This window comes from Lagopus muta, chromosome 19 (genome assembly GCF_023343835.1).
Source record: "Lagopus muta isolate bLagMut1 chromosome 19, bLagMut1 primary, whole genome shotgun sequence".
Lineage (NCBI taxonomy): Eukaryota > Metazoa > Chordata > Aves > Galliformes > Phasianidae > Lagopus > Lagopus muta.
Genome location: NC_064451.1, coordinates 9,042,736 through 9,067,331, shown reverse-complemented (window position 1 = coordinate 9,067,331; position 24,596 = coordinate 9,042,736). Strand labels below are relative to the sequence as shown.

General features: G+C 38.8%; 1 protein-coding gene across 9 annotated transcripts in view; it reads left to right on the top strand.

Annotated features, from left to right (window-relative positions):
- The window catches only part of DENND1A (DENN domain containing 1A), a 172,119-nt gene that overhangs the window by 112,128 nt on the left and 35,395 nt on the right, over positions 1–24,596 (top strand). For all 9 annotated transcript variants that reach the window (XM_048966070.1, XM_048966075.1, XM_048966068.1 and 6 more), the window contains 5 exons: positions 20,218–20,319; positions 20,642–20,729; positions 21,285–21,325; positions 22,847–22,918; positions 23,955–24,011. In XM_048966070.1, coding sequence (XP_048822027.1) covers positions 20,218–20,319; positions 20,642–20,729; positions 21,285–21,325; positions 22,847–22,918; positions 23,955–24,011 — 360 coding nt within the window. The remainder of the gene's footprint in view (positions 1–20,217; positions 20,320–20,641; positions 20,730–21,284; positions 21,326–22,846; positions 22,919–23,954; positions 24,012–24,596) is intronic.

Here is a 24,596-nt window from a genome sequence, read left to right as displayed (position 1 = left end):
GGCAAACGGTGAGCAGAAGCATATATAAAGTAAAGTACTTCCCTCTCAGTTTTGTTGTGATCCTTTCCAGACAGCACCTATGTCCAATATAGTTCTGCATTTTTATTTTGCTTGCTGTCATGTCAGCTCACTGCTGTGTGCCTGTATGGACAGTCCAGTAGTGTCTATGTGATGGTAATTCCCCAGTCTCGGCTCGTTGGCTTTACTGATAGCAGTGCAAAGTGACAGAGTATAAAACCTGATTTTTTTGCATTATGAAAGTGGAGATAAGTTGAACTGAAATTGACACTTTTTTCCTAGTATGGAGACCTTGTGGTGATTTGTGAAAAAGCTATTTAGTTACTGGGGAAATATTGTTTTGTTTTGATTCCAAGTAATTTGCATTTGCGTTGCAGTCCTGTTGCTGTGTTCTCCCTGTGAGCAATACTTTTGCTGTCGACAGATTTCAGCCTTTGCTTGTGCTGTTTTATACCTTCGAAAGGCTTTTTTTCCCCCTAATAACACACTTACGGTTCTTCAAAGGTATTTAATGTTCTATATCTTTTTTATATATAAAAATGTATGTAATGAAACTTCAAGTGATTATTTCTAATATCTTGTAATAGTTTGAGGTCATTACAATTTTTTTATACTTTCCAAACTGAGATGAGGCATTGTGCTCTGCTCTTCTGTGTAGCACAGCAGGGGCAGGAATGACAAGAGAATTAAAAATCACCAAGATTCTGAATGAAAGTAATAAAAAAATATATTTGAGAAAAGTTATCACAGCTCTGCTGAGAATGGCACAGAGGAAACATGGGAAAACTGAAACTCCCATGAAGGACATTTGTACCCTAGGATGTGTAGTCAGACTTTCCTGTCCGCCATGTGTTACAGTGCAGAACCAAAAATGGTAGAATGGAAATGTGGGGATCGTGTTCTGTGCATCTGAGGTGCGCAAGGAGCAGCATCGGATGAACTTGTAAGTTTCTTTGTGATTTTTTGAAGCCTGACTTCATAAGACTGCTCTTGAGATTATCAGTGTTTACCTGGACGTGCTGACATTGAAGTTTCTGTGTTCTCTTTGTTGGAACCTGTGAGCATGCTGAAGAGCAGCATTTGTGCTTTGTTGCATGAGTGACTCCGCAGCCTTTGCAGATGTTACACCTGCAGCTGTCAGGCTGGGTGGCGTCAGGCTGGGGGTCTTCTGCCTTGGAGCTGGAGAAACAAAAGCATCTGCTCAAAAGCCCCCAGATCTGCCTATTACCAGGGGAAGTTGGAAAGTGAGGAGCAGAACCATGATATTTCAGCTTCACTGGGGGAGGATTTGTACATTCAGCTGATAAATTATTCCTCTGTGCCTTTCACACCTGATTCTCTGGCTTTTGTACTGTTTTATACATTTGTTTTTGTTTCTCCTCAAATTGTTTCAAGCCTTTGTTAGTTTTTGTCTTACTTTTAGCTTTGCTTTTATCGCGTTTTCTCCTGATACTTTACTTATAATTGAGAGTGCACAGCCTCAGCAAGCAATGAAGCAGTGTGCAAATGCTGCCAGGCAGGAAAAGTTGAAGATATTTCCTGAACTAATAAAGCGCAGGGGACTTAGAGTAGAACAATGAAGCAAGTAAACAAACACCAAGGATAAAATGACACAACCAGTGAATTTAGCTTCTGTACAAGGCACTCAGTGTCTGTAGGCTTTTGAAATGAGCTGTGAATAAGTTACATTTTGTATTGGCAGAAAAAAAAAAAATCTAACCAAAACAAAAAACAGAAAACAGCCCCAACTAACCAGAACCACCAACAGAAAGCAACCAAACCCAGTTCTGATCGGTAGAGGAAGAGAGGAAAATCTGCATTCTGCCTGGTGTGAGCAGCTGGGTGGCTCAGCATCAGTGCAGCTCCTGCGAAAAGAGTTGGCAGAAAAGGTGGCAGATTTGCAAAGCAGTCTTTGGTAGCAGACAAACTTGATGAAATCATGAAAAAAAATTAGAATATTAAAACAGGTTAAGGACAAATTAATAGCACTTAATAACTAAAAATCATGTTGCTTTGGGCTTCCACCATGCACATAACAGATTTTGTAAGATTTGAAACATAAACTTGTAGTACAAAAAGAAGTATTTAAGTAAAGTGAAGGGCAGCCAATCAAAATTATTTGCAATGATTTGCATAGGTAAGCGATGGAGCTCATTCAGTGAAAGCCTAAAAAGATGCAGGTATAAAGACAGAATGAGACACTTGTATGCATGACATAATTGACAGTTGAGTGATTGATTTCCATGACAGACAGCGTAGGAGACCTGCTCTCATCCAGACTTGTGCTTTAACTCAGCATCACATTAAGGTATTCTGATGCTGCCCTGGGGCTCAGCAGTATCACATGTGAATGAAGCCTCAGCTCGTGCTGCCGCCTTGCTCTGCAGTGCTGGGCAGGGTGGGCGCTGCTGGCCCGGGTATTTGCCTGGGACCCATCACTTGCTTAAGGCTTCTGCAAGGGAAGATGCAGAAGGGGACTGAGGTTCTTTTTTGGTGTGGATTGTGCATATTGACAGAGAACTGGGCAACCTTTTCTCTCAAAATGTTGATTTTGTTGTGGACTGAGCATTAATGAAAGGTAAACGGGCTCCTAGGCAGGGAGCTGTACAGGCAGGAATCATGTCAGCGATGGGGACCACCACGTTTTTCTTCTTTCTGTATCTGAACTGTAAACCCTGCAGACGGCTGTGCTGTTCTTTAAAAAACAACTTTAGTCTAGTAGCACATCAAATGAAAAGATTTCTTCCTGTTTTTTTGTAATTTGATTCATTGTGTTCTGTTCCTTTCATTCAATGATGAGTAACTTTTGGCAATGACAGATATTCTATTGTGACAGAAATATGCATTTTGTAAGTCATAGCTTTACTTGGTATTTAAATACACTGTGTATGTACAGTGTGCAAGATTTATGCAGAGCACAGCTGGAGGTATTCTGCTCAGTATTCCTATGGCTTAAAATGTCTCTTTCAAGTTTGAAAATGTGTTGTGAAGAAGCTACCATTATGATAATTGGAAGTTCAGCTTCTCTGTCTTGCCTCTATTATTTTTTTGAATACAATTAACACATCACACACACTTCACCTGGTCTCTCCTCATTTACCTGTGACACTTCCTTGATATTTATTTAGACACATGTGGTGTTTTTGCTTTGAACTCAATAGTTGGTATATTCACTATTCCCTTTTTTTTAATAAACATTTTTCTCGTTTAAAGATATACAATTAGTTTGCATTGTTAGAGAAAAGTATACATATTGATGTCAATTTATGTCTTCTGCTTATTTGTTAGATGATCAGGATGTAAATTGTATAAAGATTGTAGAGATAACTGTGATTACTTTCAAATCAAAATACCTGCTGAGGAGTTGCTCATACAGCTCATCTAGTTGTGGTTCTCATGAGGAAACAGTACTGAGAAGATGTGCAAAGAGTCACCTAGAGAAAAACATATGGCTGTCAACACTAAATATTAAAGAAATATTTGAATTATACATTTTATTTCAGATAGTTGTTTTTTCTTTAGGGTAACATAAATACAAAGCACAGAACTCAGTGATTTCTTTAAATTAAGCTTTATTCTGTCACATTCAGCTTTTATCACTGAGAATAAAAGTAAGGCAGTGCATTTGTTTGAAAAATGGAGAAAATTTCTTAACCTGGACTCAGTAAAATGGTATTGGCATAGTTTTTGCTTCTTAGATAACTGACATATCTTACTGTAGCATATGATTTGTATATAGCTATTGGCAATTTAACCTCAGTATCCTCCAGAATAAAAGCTGGGAATTGCATGAAACAGTTGTTAAAATTTTGGGAAAGAGGAAGAGTCTGTCTTTGACAGATCGGATTTTAGTGATATGAAACTATCACAGTACTGTATTTAATTTGTGGAAATCGGATTCAGAGAGGGGTTTTGTTATTTTAGGAACGTTCCCAAGGCTCAGAGGTTTCATAAGAAATAAATCCAAAATTCTGTGTGTTTGATCCTCATGCTGAAACGGAAATTTTGGATTGTTGCATTAATGTTAGCAGCAGTTGGGGATGAATTGGGGCTGTGTTTCTGTAGAGTTCCTGTTCACTTTCCATTCTTGTGATTACTGCTTTCCAGAATATTTGCAATGACTGTGGTACTGAACATGCTGATACTTGTAAATTAGTGTAATCTAGGAAAAAGGTACCATCTACTGATGGCACTATGTATCTACTATTCATTGCTTTGTTTTTGCATTGTATTTAAACAAGCACGATCAACTTGAGGCTTTTCAGACCACAAGGTCTTCATGCTAGTTCAAAAACGTTCAGGAAACAAATGGGAAGGACGCTGTGCATTGGAAAGAGTTGTATCCACAGCGTGGTTTTGTTCTTGTAAGAGGTTTGCCTCTCAGCTCTCGTGCATTGCAAGGCCTTCCTTGTTTCCTGCGGCACTGCTAAGGTACGAAGCGTGTATCCACGTGGCGTAAGGCATTTTGAAATGCTGCCCGGGATAAAAGATGTGTGGTTGACAAACGACAAGGATGAGGTGTGCTGGTTGCCTGGCTGCAGTGGGCGCTGCAGGGAGATCTGTTGTTCTACAGCCGCATCTTCACAGGGTTGCTTGGGGAAGGGCATGAGGCAGGTGTCCTTAAAATAGGGCATTTATAGAGACACATCGCGAGAATGCAAAGGGAAATCAGTATTTTCTTTTGAGAAACCTTTGGCTTGGACTTCCAGGTTTTCAAATGCGTATTTAAAATGATCTCTGTATAAAACCACTTGGAAGAGTTTTTTTTTCTTTCTTTTTTTTCTTTCTTTTCTTTAATAAATGAAATCATTCTGTGATAAAATATTTCAAGTACTGGCTAAGCTGTAAAGCTTAGGGCTGATAAACAAAGCATCTGAAGCCAAATGGCCCTGCAGCTAACCCCAATTAAAATAAAGATTTCATTGCGCTCTGTCCTGACAGAGAGGGAACATATTGTTGCCTTTAAGGGAGTTTGGTTTAGTTAATGAAAGAATTTATTTCATTTTTTCAAATACAGAACCTAATTAAATAAGTTTCAACTTGACTTGTACTTGAGGACATTTTAACTCCTTAAAGGTTACTTTTGTGTCTATAGTGGGGCTCTCATTCGGATAAGTTCCAAGATAGAAGTTAGTTATGTGATTTATATAAGAAATTTTATCGTGTATCTTGTGTGAGAGCCATGTGCCTGTTTTATATATACATACAGAGATGTTGTTCATTCTAAAATTAAAAGGCTTGTTAACTGGTGTTGCTCTCTTGAAGCTTTCTATATAGCATTCAATATTACTCAGATAGCAAGTTGTGCAACACGCAGCCTTAACAGTGATGCAGAGTGAGGATGGCAGGTCTTTGCTCTGAATGCACTTTAAAAGCTCTGAGGAGTATACATACGTTGCTTAGTGCTGCTATTCAATGAAACTCAAAGATGTATCAAATGATTGTTTTTGTGACGTTCTCAGAGCTGTGGTTAAAATCTGTGTCTCTAGAATGTTTGTTCTTAGCAGGGATTATTGGTGAAAACGAAAGCAATTTGTAGGAATTACCAACAGGATTAATTTGCCTTCATTAAGGATCTCTCTGTATTTGTACAGTGAGGTTCATCCTGCATTTATTGACCAAATTCTCCAATAAAAATATAAGAAATAAAGAACACTGCTCTCAGAGATGCTTTTCTTCTTACACATGCAAATGTTTTATATTCAGCACTTGAAGGCATCAAGAAGATGAGAATGCTGTCATTTGCCTTACTTACTGGCCTGAAAGTTAATAACTAAGTTACTGATGTGTCTTTTGTACTGGGATCTTGTGAGAATGGTTAGTTCTTATTGGGTGATGGTGAATAAAGCTCTTTGGATGTGCTCTTGATAATTTTTCCAGCGTATTAACTGTAATTAAAAGCACCCAACCAGCAATATTCATAAAGTGCTGCATTCTTCTAAATTAGTTCTGACAGAAGCTGAATCCAGGCAATGAAGTTCATGTAAATAAGTCCAGGTAAATAATTTTCAGTTGTAACACATATGTAAATATTTTCCCCAAAAAGCATTACATCTAGCCAGATTTCTAGGTATCATAACTGCACTAAAAATCCTGTTTCCTATTAATTATTTTGCCATAGCTTATATTGTGCTCAATTTTAATTAAATTTGAATTGCTCTTTTGCAGTCATAACTGATGTGAACATTTCCCAAAGTCTGTTATACCTACAGGACATTTCCCCTACGTCTTTTTCTTGCTTCTTGTTTTTCATCTTGTCCAAATGCTGTTCTTCGGAAACTTTGGCATTATATGAAGGAGAAAACGATGCAGCAGTTTGACTGGCAGGTACTCAAATAGAAGAAATCAATTGCATTTTGTTTTCTTTTGAACTGCTGATTACAATAGCCATATAAGAAGCCTTAAAAACCTATGTATTTGATAAGGATAATGGGGTTTATTTGATTGTACTTATGTTCAGTGTAATGAATACAACGGATATCCCACATTTAGTTTTCATACAGAGACTGAATCTCTAAATATAAAAACTAATTCCGTGACGCTGCAGCCTGCAGTTCTTGCTTTTCTGTCTTTAAGGGCATTGTATTCACACACATTAGACACAGCTTTTACTTTGATATCCCAGAGTCTAAAAAATCACTTTTTATGCTTAAAAAATTCAAAACAGTGTTAGAACATCAGTCCTTATCATTGCATTGGAAGCACTGTAGTATTAATTGGTTGTCAGATCCCTAAGAAATAATGGATTCATGCACTCGATCATAATGCCCTGTTCAGAAGTTGAAGTTTGTTGATGTCCCCAGCCTCTCCATTTAACACAATTACAGATATGCTTTCAGGACGTTTGAGTGGATTGTGTTTCATTAATATGATTTGAGCAGACAACATTAAGTTGCTGTTGGGCCTTCTCTGACAGCTAATTACTGAAATGAAGTGTGTAAATGACTAAGAAACAATGGAGCACTTGTCAGAAACATTAAAACAATGCAGAAATAGTGCCAAATGCTAGAGTCACTCTGTATGTTTTTTTCCGGCCCTAAAGAGCAAGCCTGGGACACGCATAGCTGTGGTGGCCAGTTAGAGCTCGGGGAAACAAAGTTTGTCATCACTGACAAAAACACAACTGACAACACTGACAACAAGTATCCTTAGATTGCTGTATGGTTACATTTCCGCTCTTCAATTCATGCACTAGCACATACTTAGCAGATTGTTAACGCACCGAGTTTTTGCTTACAGATGTCATTTTTGCACATTTTCCCCATAAAATGCCTGATCTGATTATTTAAATATTGCAGATTCTGTGCATGTCAGCCAATTTTGTAATCTTATTTGCAGGAAGGGGTCTCGTGGACAAGTTGGAGGAAGTGGATAGCGGGTGATTTTGTTTATTCCCATACGTAAAACAGCAAGGCAAACCAATGAGGGTTTGTAACAGGAAGGTCTGAAGCAAACAGAGAGAGGCTTTTCTGCGTACAATAGGTAGCAGACCTGCTGGGTGAACCTTAGGGCATGATACTGAGGAACTTGTATCAGCTGTAGGGGACATTGGAGAAGGGCCTCTGCTTGGGTTTATTTAATACACAAGTGACATGAGGCTCCTTGAATTTTTTCAGATAGTAGAGCAATGACATTCAGGATTTCCACCTTCCTGGTGTGTTCTAAGCATCTGCTTGTGGCTCCACTGGAGGCAGATAACCAGGGAGACAGCCTATTCATGGGATCAGTTATGGCGTTTCTTTACTAAAACCGCAATTTTCTATTTTTTTTTCCCCTCCTTATCCTAAATTTGGGGATCAACCACGAGAAATGCTGTTGCTTGAGTATGATGTAACTTGTTAGAAAGAAAAAGCAACAATTTGTTTCTGACACAGTGGATGAGGCTCTGTCATCCCAGCTCCCTGTGATACAGTCAGGTACTTTGATAACAAAGTTTGTTTCAGAAGATTTTATGGTTCTGTTTAAGAAATGGTGTTGCACTTTTGGTCTTGAATACCTGTATACTTTCTCACAGCTTCTTGTATACCCGTCCTTTTGGAGCATAAGAAGCTAAAGCCACAGTGGCTGCAATGCTGGGGAACGGGCCTATTGCAAGGCTTTTGTTAAACCTTTATTACACAATGTATTCTTCATTTATATGCCTGCAGAATTATTAAAAGCAGTGTAGTGCAGGTTACAAAGTATTTCTGTCATCCTATTCAAGTGATTTCTGCATTGTTGTAAGAGAAGGTGCTGGTTATTATTGAGATATTTTTTTATGCACGTTGAGAAGTCTTGGATTATCAGTGTCTGTTATTTTGATGTGTTCAGCCATACCCTGATTGATAATGAGAGCTGGTGCCACCTGTGAGCAGCTCCCATAAATTTAATCTGTGCAGCTCAAAGTCCACAAGTAATGTGAAGACAAGGGAGTTCATATTTAATATGCTGCAGCCCTTATGACCTCAGTGATACTTGCACGTTCCCTGGTTTTGCAGGGGATTTTTCTTTCCAATCTTTAACCGTTTCAGTTAGTAAAGGCAAACAGAATAAACTGAGTGGTTTTCTACATTCCATTGAGAATGAGAGTCAAGCATTACCTTGATCTAATCACTTTTGCTTTCTGGTGACCTATACAAAGTTACAGCTTAGTTTCTTAGTTGGAAAATGTACCCTTTAAATTATATAGCTTTTCCTGAAAACTCAAGAGTTGTAAGTAATATGCTTCAGAGATCTTAGTTTAATATACTTTGAAGAGCAATTTGAGGATCTGCAAAGGTGGGTTACTGCAAACATAATAAATGCAATGGATGTGACAATGTATGTAGCACAGCTATTCAAGCACATAATGCACTGCAGTGACCTAGATGATTTAAGGGGCATTGTTATGATGCATAGATTGATTTACTTCATTTCAGTTACCAATGTCTCCAGGTTCTCCTTAAGGAGCATTCCTTTAGATTTTCTTCCTGCTTGCATGTTTTGTGTTATTCGGTATTTGAAGTTTCTCTATGGCCAGTACATCCAGCCATGGTGCTGGCAGCTGGGTCCTGTTGCAGCAGGAAGGGGAAGATGTGTGTTACTGATAGCGATTAGGAGGCTCCCATTCTTGCACTTAAAATGTTGGGTGTCTGTCTAGACCTAGTTCTTATCCCTCTTACTGATGCTAATCCTTTCTGTGCATGGCACAAACAGCTGATAAAAGGTTGTGAGGAAGCCAGTGGTTTTGGAGGAATGCTGTGACTTGGAGTCTTGAAGCATTCCAGAAGATGGAGTAAGGTGTGCTTGCAAAGCAGGGCAGAGTTTTGTTTACCATTGTGTGCAATAATAGGACAGCATATTTTTCTGATACACAGCAGAGATTGTATTAGCAAAAATATGAACCGCTATCTACTATAGATAAAAAAATTCTACATAAATTTTTATTTAAGTATAAACTTAATAAAATTACCATGCTATGCATATATATACATATATATATGTAAAACTCATCAAAATTTTCTCTTGTCAGCATTTTTCAATGCATTATTCAATGTATGTACATTTTTCAGTGTATTGCAGGGGGAGAATAGGTGGAGGTACTGTGCCAGAGAGATTCCATGTGAGCAGGACGCAGGGTTACACAACTCAGTAGAATGCTTTCTGAGGGGAATTAATGTAAACTGCCTTGCAGGTTCTGGGAGTGGAAATCATGTGGATACCAGGAAGTAAAAAAAAATCTCTCTACAAACCCTGTGATCAAGTAGTAAAATGATTGTGATGAAAAATACTCTTTGATGTTTTTTAATTCAAATCTAAGAATTTTGGATTTTTGCAGGCTGATTCGAACTAGAGACAAAAAGGACAGCAGTAGGTTACCTGGCAGGAGCCTGTGCAGCCTGTTCAACTCAAGCGTTCACGTTGAGGTGCTGCAATACTTTGCCATCCTTACAATTCATTCTGCAAAAACAAGTTCCAGACTGAGCTCTGCTTTCATGTATTCTCTCTCCATGGAAATTATGTCCTTATTTCAAATTAGATGAGTACAATGAAATCCTTATTTTGCATATTTATTAACAAGACTTTCATCCCTGTGGTATTGTAATTTCACTGCTTTGTGCAGAGAAATTACAGAGAGAACTTGCAAACATTGAGGAGGTTTATGTGATCACTCTTTTCCGGTGTTATTGCTCTTATCTGTGTTGTTCTTCACATTGCTCCACCAACCAATATTTTCTAGTGCTCCTTCCATATACTGTTGATATCTTGACTTCTTGTAATTCAGAAACTAACCGCATTATAGACCTCACGTAAAGTTCAGATCTGTGTGGATATTTGTTGTTAGAAGCCTAATGTGTGAAGAAATGACGTTGAGCCCACTTTCTGGCTTGGCGGGAGTTAAGAGGATTGTTAGCATCACCAGAAAGTATTTGGTCAGGTACTCAGGTGCTGGAAATTTTCTTAGCAACATTGGTCACTTAGGAACATGATCATCTGCTGTTCTGGGGTGGAGATTACAAAGCTTAATGATTAGCTTCTATAAGCTGCAGCTGATGCCAGACTCTACCCCCTTTACACCTAATTAGCCTCATTAATGAGTTCTTCTGCACTCCTTAGAGAGGGCTTCCTCCTTGGAATAGGAGGCAGAAATGCCTCACCCAGGTAGATGTGCTGAAACCTTTAATTATTGCTCACACCTGCAAAGCCCTGTGTCTCTGAAAGCAGTGTTGTTTAGCTGAAACTGTGCTTGTTTACGGTGACCACCGTACAAAGAATTAACTCTTTAGCACCAAACAAGTTGTATCTAAGCTTTAAAAGTATCAATGTATAGTAGAAATCTAAGTGAGCAAAGATTTTTTACTTAATAAAATTGGGCATGTTGGGGAGAGGGGCATGTTACATGTTTTTTAAAGTTCTTGAATATTTATTCTGCTTAACCCTGAAAAATGAGTTGGAACTGCTATTGAATGTGAAGTCTTGCATTACTAGAACTAAGAACACTGTTAGACAACTTTCATTCCATGAATGTCCAACTTTTACAGGTGGAGAAATACAATTCTGTAGTGCTAAGAATAAAACTGGGAAAAGAGCGTGAGTAGAAATCAGTGATTTCAGTAGACAGTGACTGACATCAGAGTCTTTGAGCTTTGAGGATACCATAAGAATGGACTTCATGATTAGCTCTTCTTAGGAATGTGCAGGACAAAATTCAGTTTTGCTCTGCTAGAACTGCATTGGGCCTCACCCACAGAGCATGTTGTCCTGCAACGTGTGAGCTGCAGAAATTCGTATGCATTGTTTCATAATTGTGATTTGAAATGAATGCCAAAATAAAGCATCACAGCGAAGGAAGCAAATATTTGCATGATGTTTTGTCAGTTGTGAGTCCTACTTACAGCTGGTACGCATGGCATCAAAGTCTGTGGAGCCTTCTTGACAGAAACCCCTGCAGGCCTACCTGTGCTTCCTGGGTGAGGAGGCCTGAGGTTGTGGGGCAGGTGAGAAGGACTTGTACAAAATACAATTAGCATTGAGGGTGCGTGGGCCTGGAGGGAAACCCTGGCCTGCAGGCAGCTGCCCAGCTGCTCTCTGTCAGAACAGGTTAGCAGTGCGGCCGGGCCCCTCTGCTGCTGGGCACCGCGCAGCCGTCTCCAGGACAGCCGTGTTGCTGCTGTGTGCCCGGCCAGATGTGTCTCTGCACAGGTGGTCTAATTAGGTGGCAGCTTTTCCTTCACAAAAGACTTAAGAAATTTTGTGTTGTTTCCATGTCAAAAATACACAGCTGAAATAATGAGAGCTGGGAGGAATAATGTGGCCAAACAGTAAATAATTCCACTTGCTACAAAGCTGAGCTTCAGCGTGCGCAAGCGACATGCTCACAGTGGAGAGCAGATTCCCTTTGGCTGCTTCATCGTGGATTGAGCAAACCCTGAGGGACAAAGGTGGTGATAAGATAAATCTGCTTTTGTCATCCTCATGCTTGATGCAGCTTTCTCTTTCTGAACGTGTTGGAAGCCGTCCGAGGACTGGGACAGACTGCACGTCCTGCTCTCAGCACTTGCAATGTGCAACACTCTCAGCTCTGAGGCTGGATTTATTTTTGGACCCTGGGGAAACAAAATCAAACCTAACTTAAAAAAATGGATCTTCAACCTGTTTTTGGTCTGGGGAAAGGGCTTCATTCAGTGCAGATCATAGAGCAGCTCTGTTAAAAGTAAAGGAAAAGGACCACACTTCTGGTGATTGCACCAAGCTGGCTGTTTCTTGAGCCTGGTACGTTTTCTCATGGTTAAGTCACAGCCTCACTCTGACAAACCAAGAGTAAGTAGGTGGTGGAAGGAAAATAAAAGAATTCTCCTTGAGTACTCTTAAAGGGAACGCTTTACTTTGCTCTTTTCCACCTGTGAGGAGAAACATCTTGAGCACATGTGGGCTTGGTGTCTTCGTTCTTTCCAGACCGTTTTGTGCAGACATGGAATGCAGCAGTAGTGTGCAGCAATCACTGCAGCGTGAGTGCTGTGGTCTGGCAGGAATGGAGGTCTGGCTGATCCCAACAGCAGGCGATATTGCAGCTGTGAGAGTAGTGACTGAAGTTAAGGGTTTATAATCCATCATGTGGTAACTAATGTGGCAAGTGTGCGTGTGCATGCGTTTATATGGTAATGACTGATCACTTAGGTTTCCCCAGAGACCATGGCAGGACTAGATCAGAAAGGAATGAAACCTTTTGCAGTGTTCCTAATGCAGTCTGAAATGATTGCTTTTCTGGCTGGTTTTCGTGGCAGTAGCTGAGGTTTCCACACCAAATTAGCAAGTGGTGTAACATGATGACAGATCAAACCTCAGTGAGTTCTGTTACAGTAATAGCACTAACTGCCAGATACGAGTGAAAGGAGGTGATGTAGATCATGTTATCTCATCTCATGTGCCTTAGCGTATTACCAGAGACTGGATCTCAGTGAAAATTTCAAGTTCAATCCCATTTATTTAGAAGGTTGTTTTTTGGTTGCTGTTACTGAGATAAGTGGGACTTTCATTACCTACCTTTGTGACTAAAACTTCTCCTTTACCCTGCATTACTGAAGTTTAAGACCTGTTTATTTTCACATCTTAGCTACACGTTAAGATATTTCTATCTTCAGTGTGACTTTGGGGATCATTGTGCAACACAGTCAAATGTGTCAGTGCAAAATGTGTTTGCAGCGTTTTTTAATGGATGAATCTTGGAAGCTTCATTGTTTTGGATAATTGTTGTTTTTTTACGTATCTACGGAATCAAAAGAATTCATTGTTGTGATTTGTCGCCTCTGGACTCCTTATTGTAGCACTCTTTGTTTATGGCCAGTCATTCATGATTTCTGTGGAGGTTTCTTTATTCTTTCTAACAATATGTTGAATTTTAATAAGTGAAACAAAGAAAAGGTCATCAGGCATCTCTTGGGGAATACTTTGTGTAGACTGACTTCTATATTTTGTCATAGTATAAAATAACGCATAGAAAGAATCACTCTGCAATTTTTCTCCTTTCTTGTGTTGTTGCTAATGCACTACAATAGCTAAAATAGAAAAAGGCTTTTTTCATTATAGGGAATTGATAGCCACTTTGCATGCAGAACGTACTAGCTTCAATGGGAGTGCTGCTCATGGAGTGATTGCAGAACCAGGCCCTGAAATTACCTTGCCAGCTAATGATAAAATCGCATGCAGGCCACAGGGGTTTTTGTGGAATAAATATAAGAGTTGAACAATATACAGTACACATTATACCAGTAATTTAAAGCATATCCAGGACAAAGAGAGAGTTCCCGGTGCAGGCAGCATCATAGAGATTTGCTGTATCTGATAAAGATTAGGTTTCTCAGCTCATAATACCATACTATTACTTTTCTTTTGTTAGTCTTTCAACACCTACACTCATGCATTGACACAATATCAAGTAGGAAGAGGAAGAATAGCCTTATATTTAAGGTACTGAACAGGGATTAAAGAAATTTTGGTTCTTTTTCCTGCCTCTGCCAGAGACTTTTGTGACCATGTAAAAGTTGCTTATTATTTTCTTGCCTCTATTCTTGATCTGTGAAATGGTGATTTTATTTTTTATTTTATTTTTTTAATATTTTTGTCTCCTCCTTTCCTTCCTCCCCCTTCCTTCCAACCCTAAGTGCATTATTACTGGCTTCTTTGCACTTTGTCTTCCAGGGCTCTTGCTTGAGCTCTGGAGGCATGAGGCTGTATTAGTAGTTGGGTCAGAGAACAGCTGGCCGTGTGGATGATTCAGACATCAGAGCTGACAGGCTCCTGTAAAAAAAACAACAGCTTGTCTATTACAGGAAAGTAGTTCTCAAATTTGTGAATATGTACTTGGTCTAAGAAGAAAAGCTTAGCTTTAATTCCTCAGGAATTAAAAAGAATTAAAAGGAAAAGCAAAAAATGTCATTGTGTGATTTAGTTATTTTCCACTGACACTTTTTTTGTTAGTTTCATCTCTTGTTTAAAGTTTTTCTCTGATCCCTTAATGATGCAGGAAGTTACGGGCTGAAATAATTTGTGAAGGGGGTAGCGTTGAACTCTGCTGTCTTTGTCAGTATCTGAACCGTTTCTCCTCAGTGCTATAAAGCAATTAAATCTTATTTTGTATTCTTTCTTGCAAAAGTTTCATAGCAATTTTAATACAGCTAATACGGTTTTTGGGTCTGAAGGCATTTTGGTTTTTGTAGAATTAATTACAACTTAGTAATGCATAATCATCATCATCATCATGTAATAATAATGTTAGCAAAGGCATAGAAGATGCACTTGTGGCCACAGAATTCTCATGATTTTACATGCAAAGTTGATTGTGTGTTTAAATTTGCTTCATTCAAGCTGGCAGCCTGCTGATAAATGATAAAGTGGCTGTAGGAGGCAGATCTGTGTCCTTTCTGAGGAGTTATTTGAATTTTCTTGATCCAAATCCATCAAAAAAAGTTTTGTTGGTGTGAATCTGCTTCTGTCTGCAGGCAGAGACCCGGCTGGTGTCTGGTTTTGTACAGAGAATTACATGAGCATTGAGATGCTTTTTTTTTTTTTTTTTTTTTTTTTTAATTTTGAAATCAGTGTAGTTTGGGTCTGTGTGTGTGTGTGTACCTGCTTACTGCTGTGTGTTTGTGTAAGCATTAAACAAAAGCAAAAAACACTTTTGTATTGCTTCAGATTTTTCTGCTTTCTGTTTGTTAGTGCAGAGTGGATTCTACTTTGTAGTACAATCAGAAAAAACGTGAGTGCCCGTTTAATGCAGTCCAAACCAGGAGTGCCATGGCACGTCTCACTGCCTCTCGTGAGCCATCTGAGGTCCATGTTGAAAAGGAGGCTCCCAAACACCTTCATGGTGCCTCTGTCGCTGCGCAGCTTGCTGCCCATGCCCGTACCTATGAACCATGGCACCGGTGTAAGGAAAGTTCTGACATACAACATTTTGAAGGCAGGGTTGATGTGGTTGAGTGTTATGAGTGATGTCAGTGATTTGCCTGACTTGCAGTCATTCTCCCTTTTATTTGTCCTTCAGTGCTATAATTACAGGAGTTATCAGACCGTGTGCCGAAAAATGACAGCGGTCAGAAGGGAATTTCAATTCACCGGCACCTGCAAGAGAGTTTAGGGAAATGTACCATTTTGCTTGATACTTTTAATAGATGATTTAATAAGGTTTACAGTACATATGCTTTAAATACTGTCTTTTTTTTTTTTTTTTAAGTAGGAAAAAAAGTTCACTCTCAGTGTAACTTTACCCATTGTGGTTATTTACTGTATTGAGGAAAATGATAAGAAGTCCGAATTGGACTGATGATGGAAACAGACATTTACATGAGACAGTAAGTGTTTGAGGAGTACAGTCTGGATGGGTAAGTGCATGATTTTGAAATACTTTCCAAGATTACTCTTAGAAATCCTGATTTATCAGACCTGGTAAACTGGTTTCTTTTTGAAGAGTCTTAATTTATTTTCTTTAGAAGAAGTCTGGTAAAATCTCTGAGCATGTGATTTCTTTGTTCCTGAGCAGCATCTTGAAATGCTAATAAAGCTCTGTACCATTTGCTTAATGCAGAGTGTTTGATCCATGCTTTCTTGATTCCATTATGACTGAGGCAGATGCAGAGAGCTTTCTTGTGCTGAACGTAGGTACTAGTTACGGGGAGGTTATTTGTCGTTGCAAATGCAAGCTGAATGAGGCAGTGTCCTCTCAGGTGTCTATCACCAATTTCAGATTTTCTTTATGGAATCCTGCTGGCTGACTGATCATCCTTCTTCAGCTGTGACGAGCTAATCTTTCCTTGACATCGTAATCACAATTCTTGAAAGGCCTGCAGAGCAGTGGCTTGCCTTTGGTCGCTGTTGTGTCTGACGTTGATATATATATCCAGATCAGTGAGATTGTTCTCGTATCTTTAGTTTCCTTATAAGTCTGGATGGAATTAAGAATGATTATTCTTAGAATATCTCTGCAGGCTTTACTTTGTCACCTGCCGCATAACCAATTTGAGTAAAAGATGTGGTCATTTGCAACATCTAATTGGTAATGAAACAGTGATATATGGATCTCTTACACATCGTTGTTCTTGCTGTATGTTTGGGTTCTGGCTGCCTGGAGTACTGACACCAACTTACAGCTTGTGGACTGTCAGACTTCAACTTGTTCTGCACCTTTAAATTCTACCCACATTTTTTCATTTCGTGGGTAGTATACAGAGCAGCTTTAATGGCTTGTGTATTTATTAGAGAGGTTTTGAAAGAGCACCTACGTGGTTTAAAGGCATGCATACAGCAGCACAAAATTCATTACCCTGCACCACATGCTGACCATGATAATGCGCAGGAGATTGCCTGCCTCTTCCATGGTGTAACTTTAGGGTTTTCTAAACAAAGTCTCCTGTATCTTTATTCGCTTTTTTGTTAACCCTTAGAATTAGATTTTTTGAAATCTTTTTGTGTGCAAGAGCAAGGAGCTGTCGGTTTTATCTTTGTGCTCTCCAGGCACATGGTGGCCTTGAAGCCCCGTTGTCCCATGCACGTTGGGTGTCCATTCTGTGGTTAGAGTGGAAATAGTTGGACTTTGTGAGTTCCCTGGGCACCCATGTGTCTTTTCAGAATCGTTGGTGTTTGCCCTTGTCCCCACCTCCAAGTCTCTCTCCGTCCTGCGCTATCTTCTCTGTCACACGTAGTTTAAGTCCTTTCTGTTCATTGTGAACGTTAATGCAGTAGCCAGGTAGTGGCCTGTCTGCAGGAGGGCAGTTCAGGCAGTTCGGGTCTGGTTCTTCTCTCTCTGACAGTAACTGTCCGCAGGAGATCCTGCATCCTTCTGTGAAAGAAAGTTGTGCTTTTTGAGAAGTGATTGTCCGGAAAGCCTGGGATGTCACTGTCGGGCTCTTGGAGCGCAGGTGATCAGAACCAGCTTTGTATTTCAGTTTGCTCTGGGGCTTTGTAAAGTATGCAACAGCGAGTTTCTTGAAACTATAGGAGCGACTTAAAGCAGTCCTGGCCTCCTTTCATTTCTCACTTGCTTCTTTAAAGTTTTAAACATTATTTTAGAATGTAAGAGAATTCCAATTTTAGAGTAGTGCTGGCAGCAGATCAGAAGTGGGCTGAAACTTTTCGGCTTTTTAGGGGTCGTGAGCAAACAGCCCTGCTCTGATGAACTTCGTTATGCCATATGACTATAAAATATTCATAGAAAGGTAGGTGTGTGAAGGCACCTATTTTTTCAATACATCTAGGAGTCTAAGATTCTCAACTTATATTTGGAAGTTCCTTTTCTTGCTTTACGGTTGTAGATTATGTTTCTTTAAAGTGTGTGAACTTCTCTATTCTAAAACAGTAATAATGATGTTATCTAAACTTGATGTGTAGGTGTGTTTATCTAACTTTGCAGATACATCAGTTGCCTCGCTGGGTTGCCTTGTCTGCACATTCAGAGTATTTGCAGTGATCCTGTGCTTTTAGTTGGAGAGAAGAAAAATGGAAATTCAAGGTGTTGATAAATCAAGGCCTACATTCTAATTGTTGGAAATAGCAACTTTAGTAGTTGGCGGATTTATAAGAAGTCACTGTAATTGTTTTACCTGTGAACAAGACCATTGATTTCATCAAATATCTGTGATTCTTAGCTTATCCCCTCTCATATAATGTCATCTGTCAGTAAAAGCAGAGCTGATAGGTGTCATAATTTACAGCTAACTCAATCTGTCAAGGAAATGATCTTATTGTCCACCTTGCCGTTTTGTAATGAAGCTGTGGATGGAGGTTAGCAACAGTGTGTTCACCCTTCTGGAAGTCGTGGAGGATGGGAGGTACTAATGCGTTCTGAGCTGAAAAGCTCACGCTTGACCTTGATGATTAAAGTTTTTCCTATCATGCAGCAGCAGTTGAGCCTGAATTGGCTCTTAAGAAGTCAAAAGGTCTAATCAACCTAATGAACAAACTCAGTCATTAGTACTTCGGGGAAGGAAGTGTGGTAGCACCGTACTGCTCTGCCCAGCTGCTGTGCGTGTGCTGCGAGGCTCAGCTGGGCACCAGGAGCTGCTGGCTCTGGACACAGCAGTGCTGGGGGAGCTTCTGCTGGGCACAGCCTGCTGTCCACAGCACTCGCATCTCTCTGCCACGGGACAAACGTTACGTTGTAGGTTATAGGAAATGAAGCTTGTGTTCTTTATAGTAGTTAGAAAGTGAGGATTAAATGAAAGCTAAACTTCCTTGTAGTGAACCACTGCTCCAATCTGAACATGAGCTAAATCTATGCTTTTTTTTGTGATATTGTTCCTGCTGTTTTCACACTCCGGTTTTTGTCTGTAGCCACAAATGGTTTTTGTGCAGCCTGTGTTGTGTTCCAACAGCTGAATTTGGGGAAGCCTTTTTCATGCTAATCAAGTAAATACCTGCTACTGTCAATCGAAGACAGGTTGGTATTTTTTAAATTAGGTTAACCATTCCGAAACAATAGCTGTCACATAAGAAACCTGCTTTCTCCTCCAAAATCTTGGAAATTCTTGGGCTCCAGGAAAAGATGGCTCATACATTTTTCAGGTGCTCACTTGGGATGGGTCCTTTCCTCAGGTTAGGAACACCCTGTGGCTCTGGCATTTGTTGGCTGCGGGGCTGGGGGTGAGGTACATCACGTAGTCTCACGTTGATTCCTTGGGTCAGGAGCAATTAGCTTACTACATTCTGATTATTTCAAGGCAAGTAAATCTTTCACATTCCTCATAAATTGCATTAAAAGCTGTCAGAACTGCTCCCACTGTTTGGTGACAGTGGCAGGGCCAGTTTGGTGGCCATGTGACAGCTTCCTGCAGAAGTGATGGGGAAAACCCAGCGCCCTCCACAGTGCAGTGAGTGGGGCTGTGAGCAGGCCCTGCGCTCGCCTTGCTGTCCTGCCTTCACGTGGCCAATGGCAAACCAGGTTTCTAATACAAAACGCTTTTGGAAATGCAGTGGTAGTGCACATTTAAAGGTGTGCTTTCAGGTTTTTTTACTGTCTAATGTTTATTCTAAACTCTCAACAGATAAAAAAAACGACAAATACATTTTAACATGGTTATGAAAAAGCCTTCATATTAATTATACATCATTGCAATTTTATCTTGCTTTGCTACTTTCTTGGTTTTAATTCAGTAAATATATTTGCTTGTTACACTGAGTATTTGTCGATTTAAGTGTGGAGGTAATTTGTGCCCTTATGGCAGGTGCACAGCAGACTTCAGCATTAACATAACTCATTAAAATAAGATAAAAGTAGAGCTGCAAAACAATCTCTGTCTTTTGCCAACAAGGATGTGAAAAAGAGAAATTTCAGTCAATTCAGTATATGAAAGTAATCTTTCTGAACTGTGGAAAGAACTGAGTAGACATTACTGACTTGTTTGTGCAGGTTAACTGAAGAAAAGATGAGCACAGTACACAAAATTTAGATGAGTTTGTGTCATATTTTGGAAACTTTAAGTAAAATTACCTATTTTTGGCTGATGAGAGGTCCTTCCCCAGCTTTATTAATATGTGTAGTAAGTGAATGTGTTTTAATTTGGTGATGCATAATTTTCCACTGTTTCTCAGTTACCAGATTAAAACCTGGAAATAAGCTGCAGTTTGCTGAACTTAATGCAAGTTTTATTTATCTATTTATTTTGGAAAGGAGGTAGATAAAATGGAGACAGTGGATTTAAATGGATTAATTACAAGCTTCTTTGGTGTTTAATCCTCTGAATTCTGCAGGGCGAACCCATCACTTTTTGTGAAGAAACATTTGTGTCCCACCGTTCTGCAGTCATGAGGCAGTTCCTTCAGAACGCCATTCAGCTCCAGCTCTTCAAGCAGGTATGGCTTCATTGCTCTAGTTGCTGTAATGCAGGAGAGTATTTTGCAGTACAGCTGTTTTTCATTGCTTTCTTTATTGCACAGAAAACATATTATTGTTGAATATGATGTTACTACCTCAAGAGGGCTGAGAACATGGATGTACAGACAAATGTTATTTTTTGTAGCATTTTGTTTTGGTAAACATTTTGCCTTTTTTTTTTTTTTTTTTTTTGCATTTTCATTCCCTTTCTGGGTCACTTCTTTATGAGAACATTGTCCTTGCTGCTGCAAATGTAGAATAGAATCTTTCTGGAAAAAACTCTTAATGCTGATTTTGTAGTTCATCGATGGCCGCCTGGATCTTCTTAACTCCGGGGAGGGCTTCAATGATGCTTTTGAAGAAGAAATAAATATGGGAGAGTATGCAGGTAAGCAAGACGTCCTTTCAGGTAACTTCAGTGGTTGTCCCTGACCATTTTTGGCTGTAGGACATCGTGGTCATTGTTTGCACTCATCTCATTAACAGTGAGCGCTCTGTAGTATCTGAAACTTTAAATTGTTGTTTCTGCATAAGGAACTTTGAGTAACTTATCACAGTCTGAATGAAATCGGTTTGACCTTAGAAAACCTCAGCTTTATCTATTGATTGAAGTACAACTGAAAGAGTTATTGCACTGCCAGACAATGAAAAAACCTTGTCTTTACCCAGAGTCACCTAATGTTTCTTTTGGCAACCTTAAAAAATCTCAGCGTTCTCAAATGCCTGAAAGAAAGTCCAGGTAAAATAGAGATTCCTCTTAGCAAGTAAAAGAAAGAATGTAAATACCTGATCAGTTTTTGGTTTTGCTGTTTACAGTAAAATGGAAGCATGATCATCCTCTCCTGTAATGCTCGTGCTGCTAAAACCACTGAGTGCTAACACTGCATTTCTGGCTTGTTTTCCGTGTGGGAGAGTTACACTTTATTTTTGTGGTTCTGTCTAGGTAGTGACAAATTGTACCTCCAGTGGCTCTCTACAGTAAGGGTAAGAACACAAAACACTTTCAACAGGCATTCTAACTCTCACTGGACCATTGAACGGTTCTGCATGGCTGTAGACAAGAACAAGACTGACTTGTCTCCTGTAGGGTTTAGCTGTGGTGAACTTGAGCTTAGCTGTGAGAAACTAACATGCTCTTCAGTCAGAAAAAAAAGAAAAAAGAAAATATACATTAAAATCAACACAGGAATTCTTACGTGTTTTGGAAACAGGTAGAAATAAGTTATTGTTATTTGAGGAAGAAATGTGTTTTATCCTTCTTTACTAAAAGAAAAGGAAAGAAAAGGGACCATTGCCACTGCTCCAAGTGGTAATTGGCATCTGGTTTTAGACTTCTCTTTTAGTGCCTAAAATATGATACGATGTATCAAAAGGTAAAATATTTCTTGTTTAAGAGCGTGAGTCAGTAGGAAGGGCCAGTTTCTTTCCTGACAGACTTGTTTCTGCACCATTCCATTTGCCTTTTTTTCTGGTTATGAATGGAATTATGTTCCTTATACAAAAAGGCTGGCCCCAGGATTATCTTGATAATTCTGAACGAGCAGCTATACCTTATGAGAGTAATGTAAAAAATCTCATAGTGTGGTTGGATGGAAAAACCTACATACATTTCTATACATAAATACATGGGATGATGATTTTAAAATTATAGGAATAGTGGGTGGCTGACAGTTAATATGAAAATCTGTGTAATTACATTTGATATTTGATATTTTTTGCTAAAGATCAATTGTTCTGTATAAACATATGTAGCAGTTTTTAAAATTGATTGCTTGTGCATCCGATGTCTGGAAGTATGATTTTGCACAAAAATAGGAAAACAGAGAGTTTTATAAGATTTGATTCTTTTAGTTTTGCCCATTTCTTTTATCAAGAGAGGTACTGTTCAGCAGGTCAGTGTGTGGAAGATGTGTAAAACGTCGACAGATTGCTCTGTCTGACATTGTGCTTCCTTATGACTTATCATATTTATCACGTGCAAATCAACTTCTCTAGGATTGTGTAGTAGTTAGATTTCTTTCTCTTTCAATTTATCCCTTTATCCATTTAGACCTTGGAAAAGGAAAATTAAAAAAAAAAAAAAAGAATTCCAATTGAATATTTAGGGTTACCTGAAACTGAGTTTTCTGCCTCCAATATTGATTTAGTAGGATACTTTTTTATTAAACACGGTTAGGATTTGAACACAATGTACAGGACACCTTGAGGGTGAGTGGAGCAGTCCTGTGATACTGTTTTATGAGTTGACCTGTTAGTACACAAGAAACGGGCATCTTTTAATTTGAGAACCGTTAAACAGAGTCAGGCTTCCTCCAGCAAAACAGAAAGAAAGATTCAATCTGTTTTTACTTTTGTTCTCTTTTATTTAATTTAAGATTGTAATACTGTGCTCTGCTAATAAACATAGGTAATGCTTTGTTAAAGTTAAGAATGATGTTAAGAATGGACTGCTATTGGCTTTAAGGAGCTTTGATAAAATTAATTCCATTGTTACTTTAATTGTAGAAAGGAAGTGGAGCCATTTTAAACACAGTAAAGACCAAAGCTAACCCTGCCATGAAGACTGTCTATAAGTTCGTAAGTACCAAGTATTGGCTTACTACTGAGATAAGAGTCTAATTATAATCCTGTTTTAACCTTTCAAATGAAACTCAAGGCTTGAATTCGTTTTCTTGGGCTCAAAAAATTATTTGAAATATGTATTCATTTCAATTTCAAATTTAAATAGAAAAGTCATTTTGAAATTTAAACATAATTGAAATGCAGAGGAGAATGAGAACCTGCGATTTCTTTTGTAAGTATAGATGATGCATTCTATTTATTTCTGGGAAGCAGTGCCTGTATACTCTGCTAAGCAGCTCTACCATCTCATCATTACTCAGTTGGAAATCATTGTTACCTCAGGTTTCTCTGCTTGCAGTTTCATCGAAATAAGGGAATCCTCTCATTTTCCAAATTGTTCCATCTTTTCTAAATGTCAATTAATTTTCCCTAGAGATTTCTTATACATACTTATTTAGAGTCCAACTTACTGAGTTATTCTTTAAATGAAAATGTTTTTGGTTCTGTTAACAAACAGTAGCATGTTACTGTATTGTCATGTGTGGCTGCCACTTTTGCTGTGCAAGGCAAAACAGCACAGAAACAAGCGCAGATTTCTGTAAGCTCAGTTTTAGGAAATAATGCTACAAAAAGCATTGAGATAACTATTTTTCTTTTCCTGCTTTTCTCCAACCTGAGAGAAATAAGTAGCATGAAATTGGTTCTACTAAATGGAACAGACATCCAGGAAGAAGTTTGCAGGTATTGATCATTAACCAGTAGCAAAGATAAATAGGTAGGGGGAAGGACAGAGGGTGTAGAATGTGAAGAGATGAAAGATGTCTCTGGCATCAAAGCAGAAAGCAAAATTTCTGTAAAATTGAATGTATGCTTAGTATTTCTTTATTATTGTTTTAGCTTTCTATTTGTTTCAGTGTTTCAGTACCCTGTTTCAATTTTTTCCTTGCCATTTTTTAGTAACTGCAGAAAGTGAATCTGGATGTACTGATATCAGACATAGTTACTGCTAGAAATAGAGGGAGATTTTAACTTAAATTAATTTTTCATGCAGGCAAAAGATCATGCAAAAATGGGAATAAAAGAAGTGAAAAACCGCTTGAAGCAAAAGGTACTTGAAGTTCTTATTCAAAATGTGTAAGCACCATGTATGAAACACTTACTCACAAAAAGCATTACGTGATCAATAGGAAGCTGTTTGATACAGTGTTGTTAGCACACTTCAAAATGCATTACCAGCTGTCCTGGATTTTTCACACTGTTGTAAATATTCACAGACCAGAATAACAAAACAACACAACAACAACAAAAAAAACCCAGCCATCTTCAAACGCATTAAGAATCTGACTTAAACCCATAAAAGCCAGAAAATAGAGTTTTCTATTTGGAGTGGTCCATCTCCTGTCCATTTTGCTGGGGCATAATGGAAGGGGACTTTGCATGAACTGGGAGATTTTTCTTACAGAATTGGCAATGAACTTCTTCCAAATGGCAGATTGTTGTCATTTCTGCAGGAAAAATTGCACAGTGTCCCTTGTTGGGCAAAGGATTTACACGCTTCATGCCCATATACTGTAAAGTTTAGGCAGAAGGAATTGAATTAAGTGTGTATATTCAGTTCAAATCTGGATTTTTGCTGCAAAAAATACTCACACTGTTTGCTGTTCTCCGAATCTGTTTTTGTTTATAAACAGTG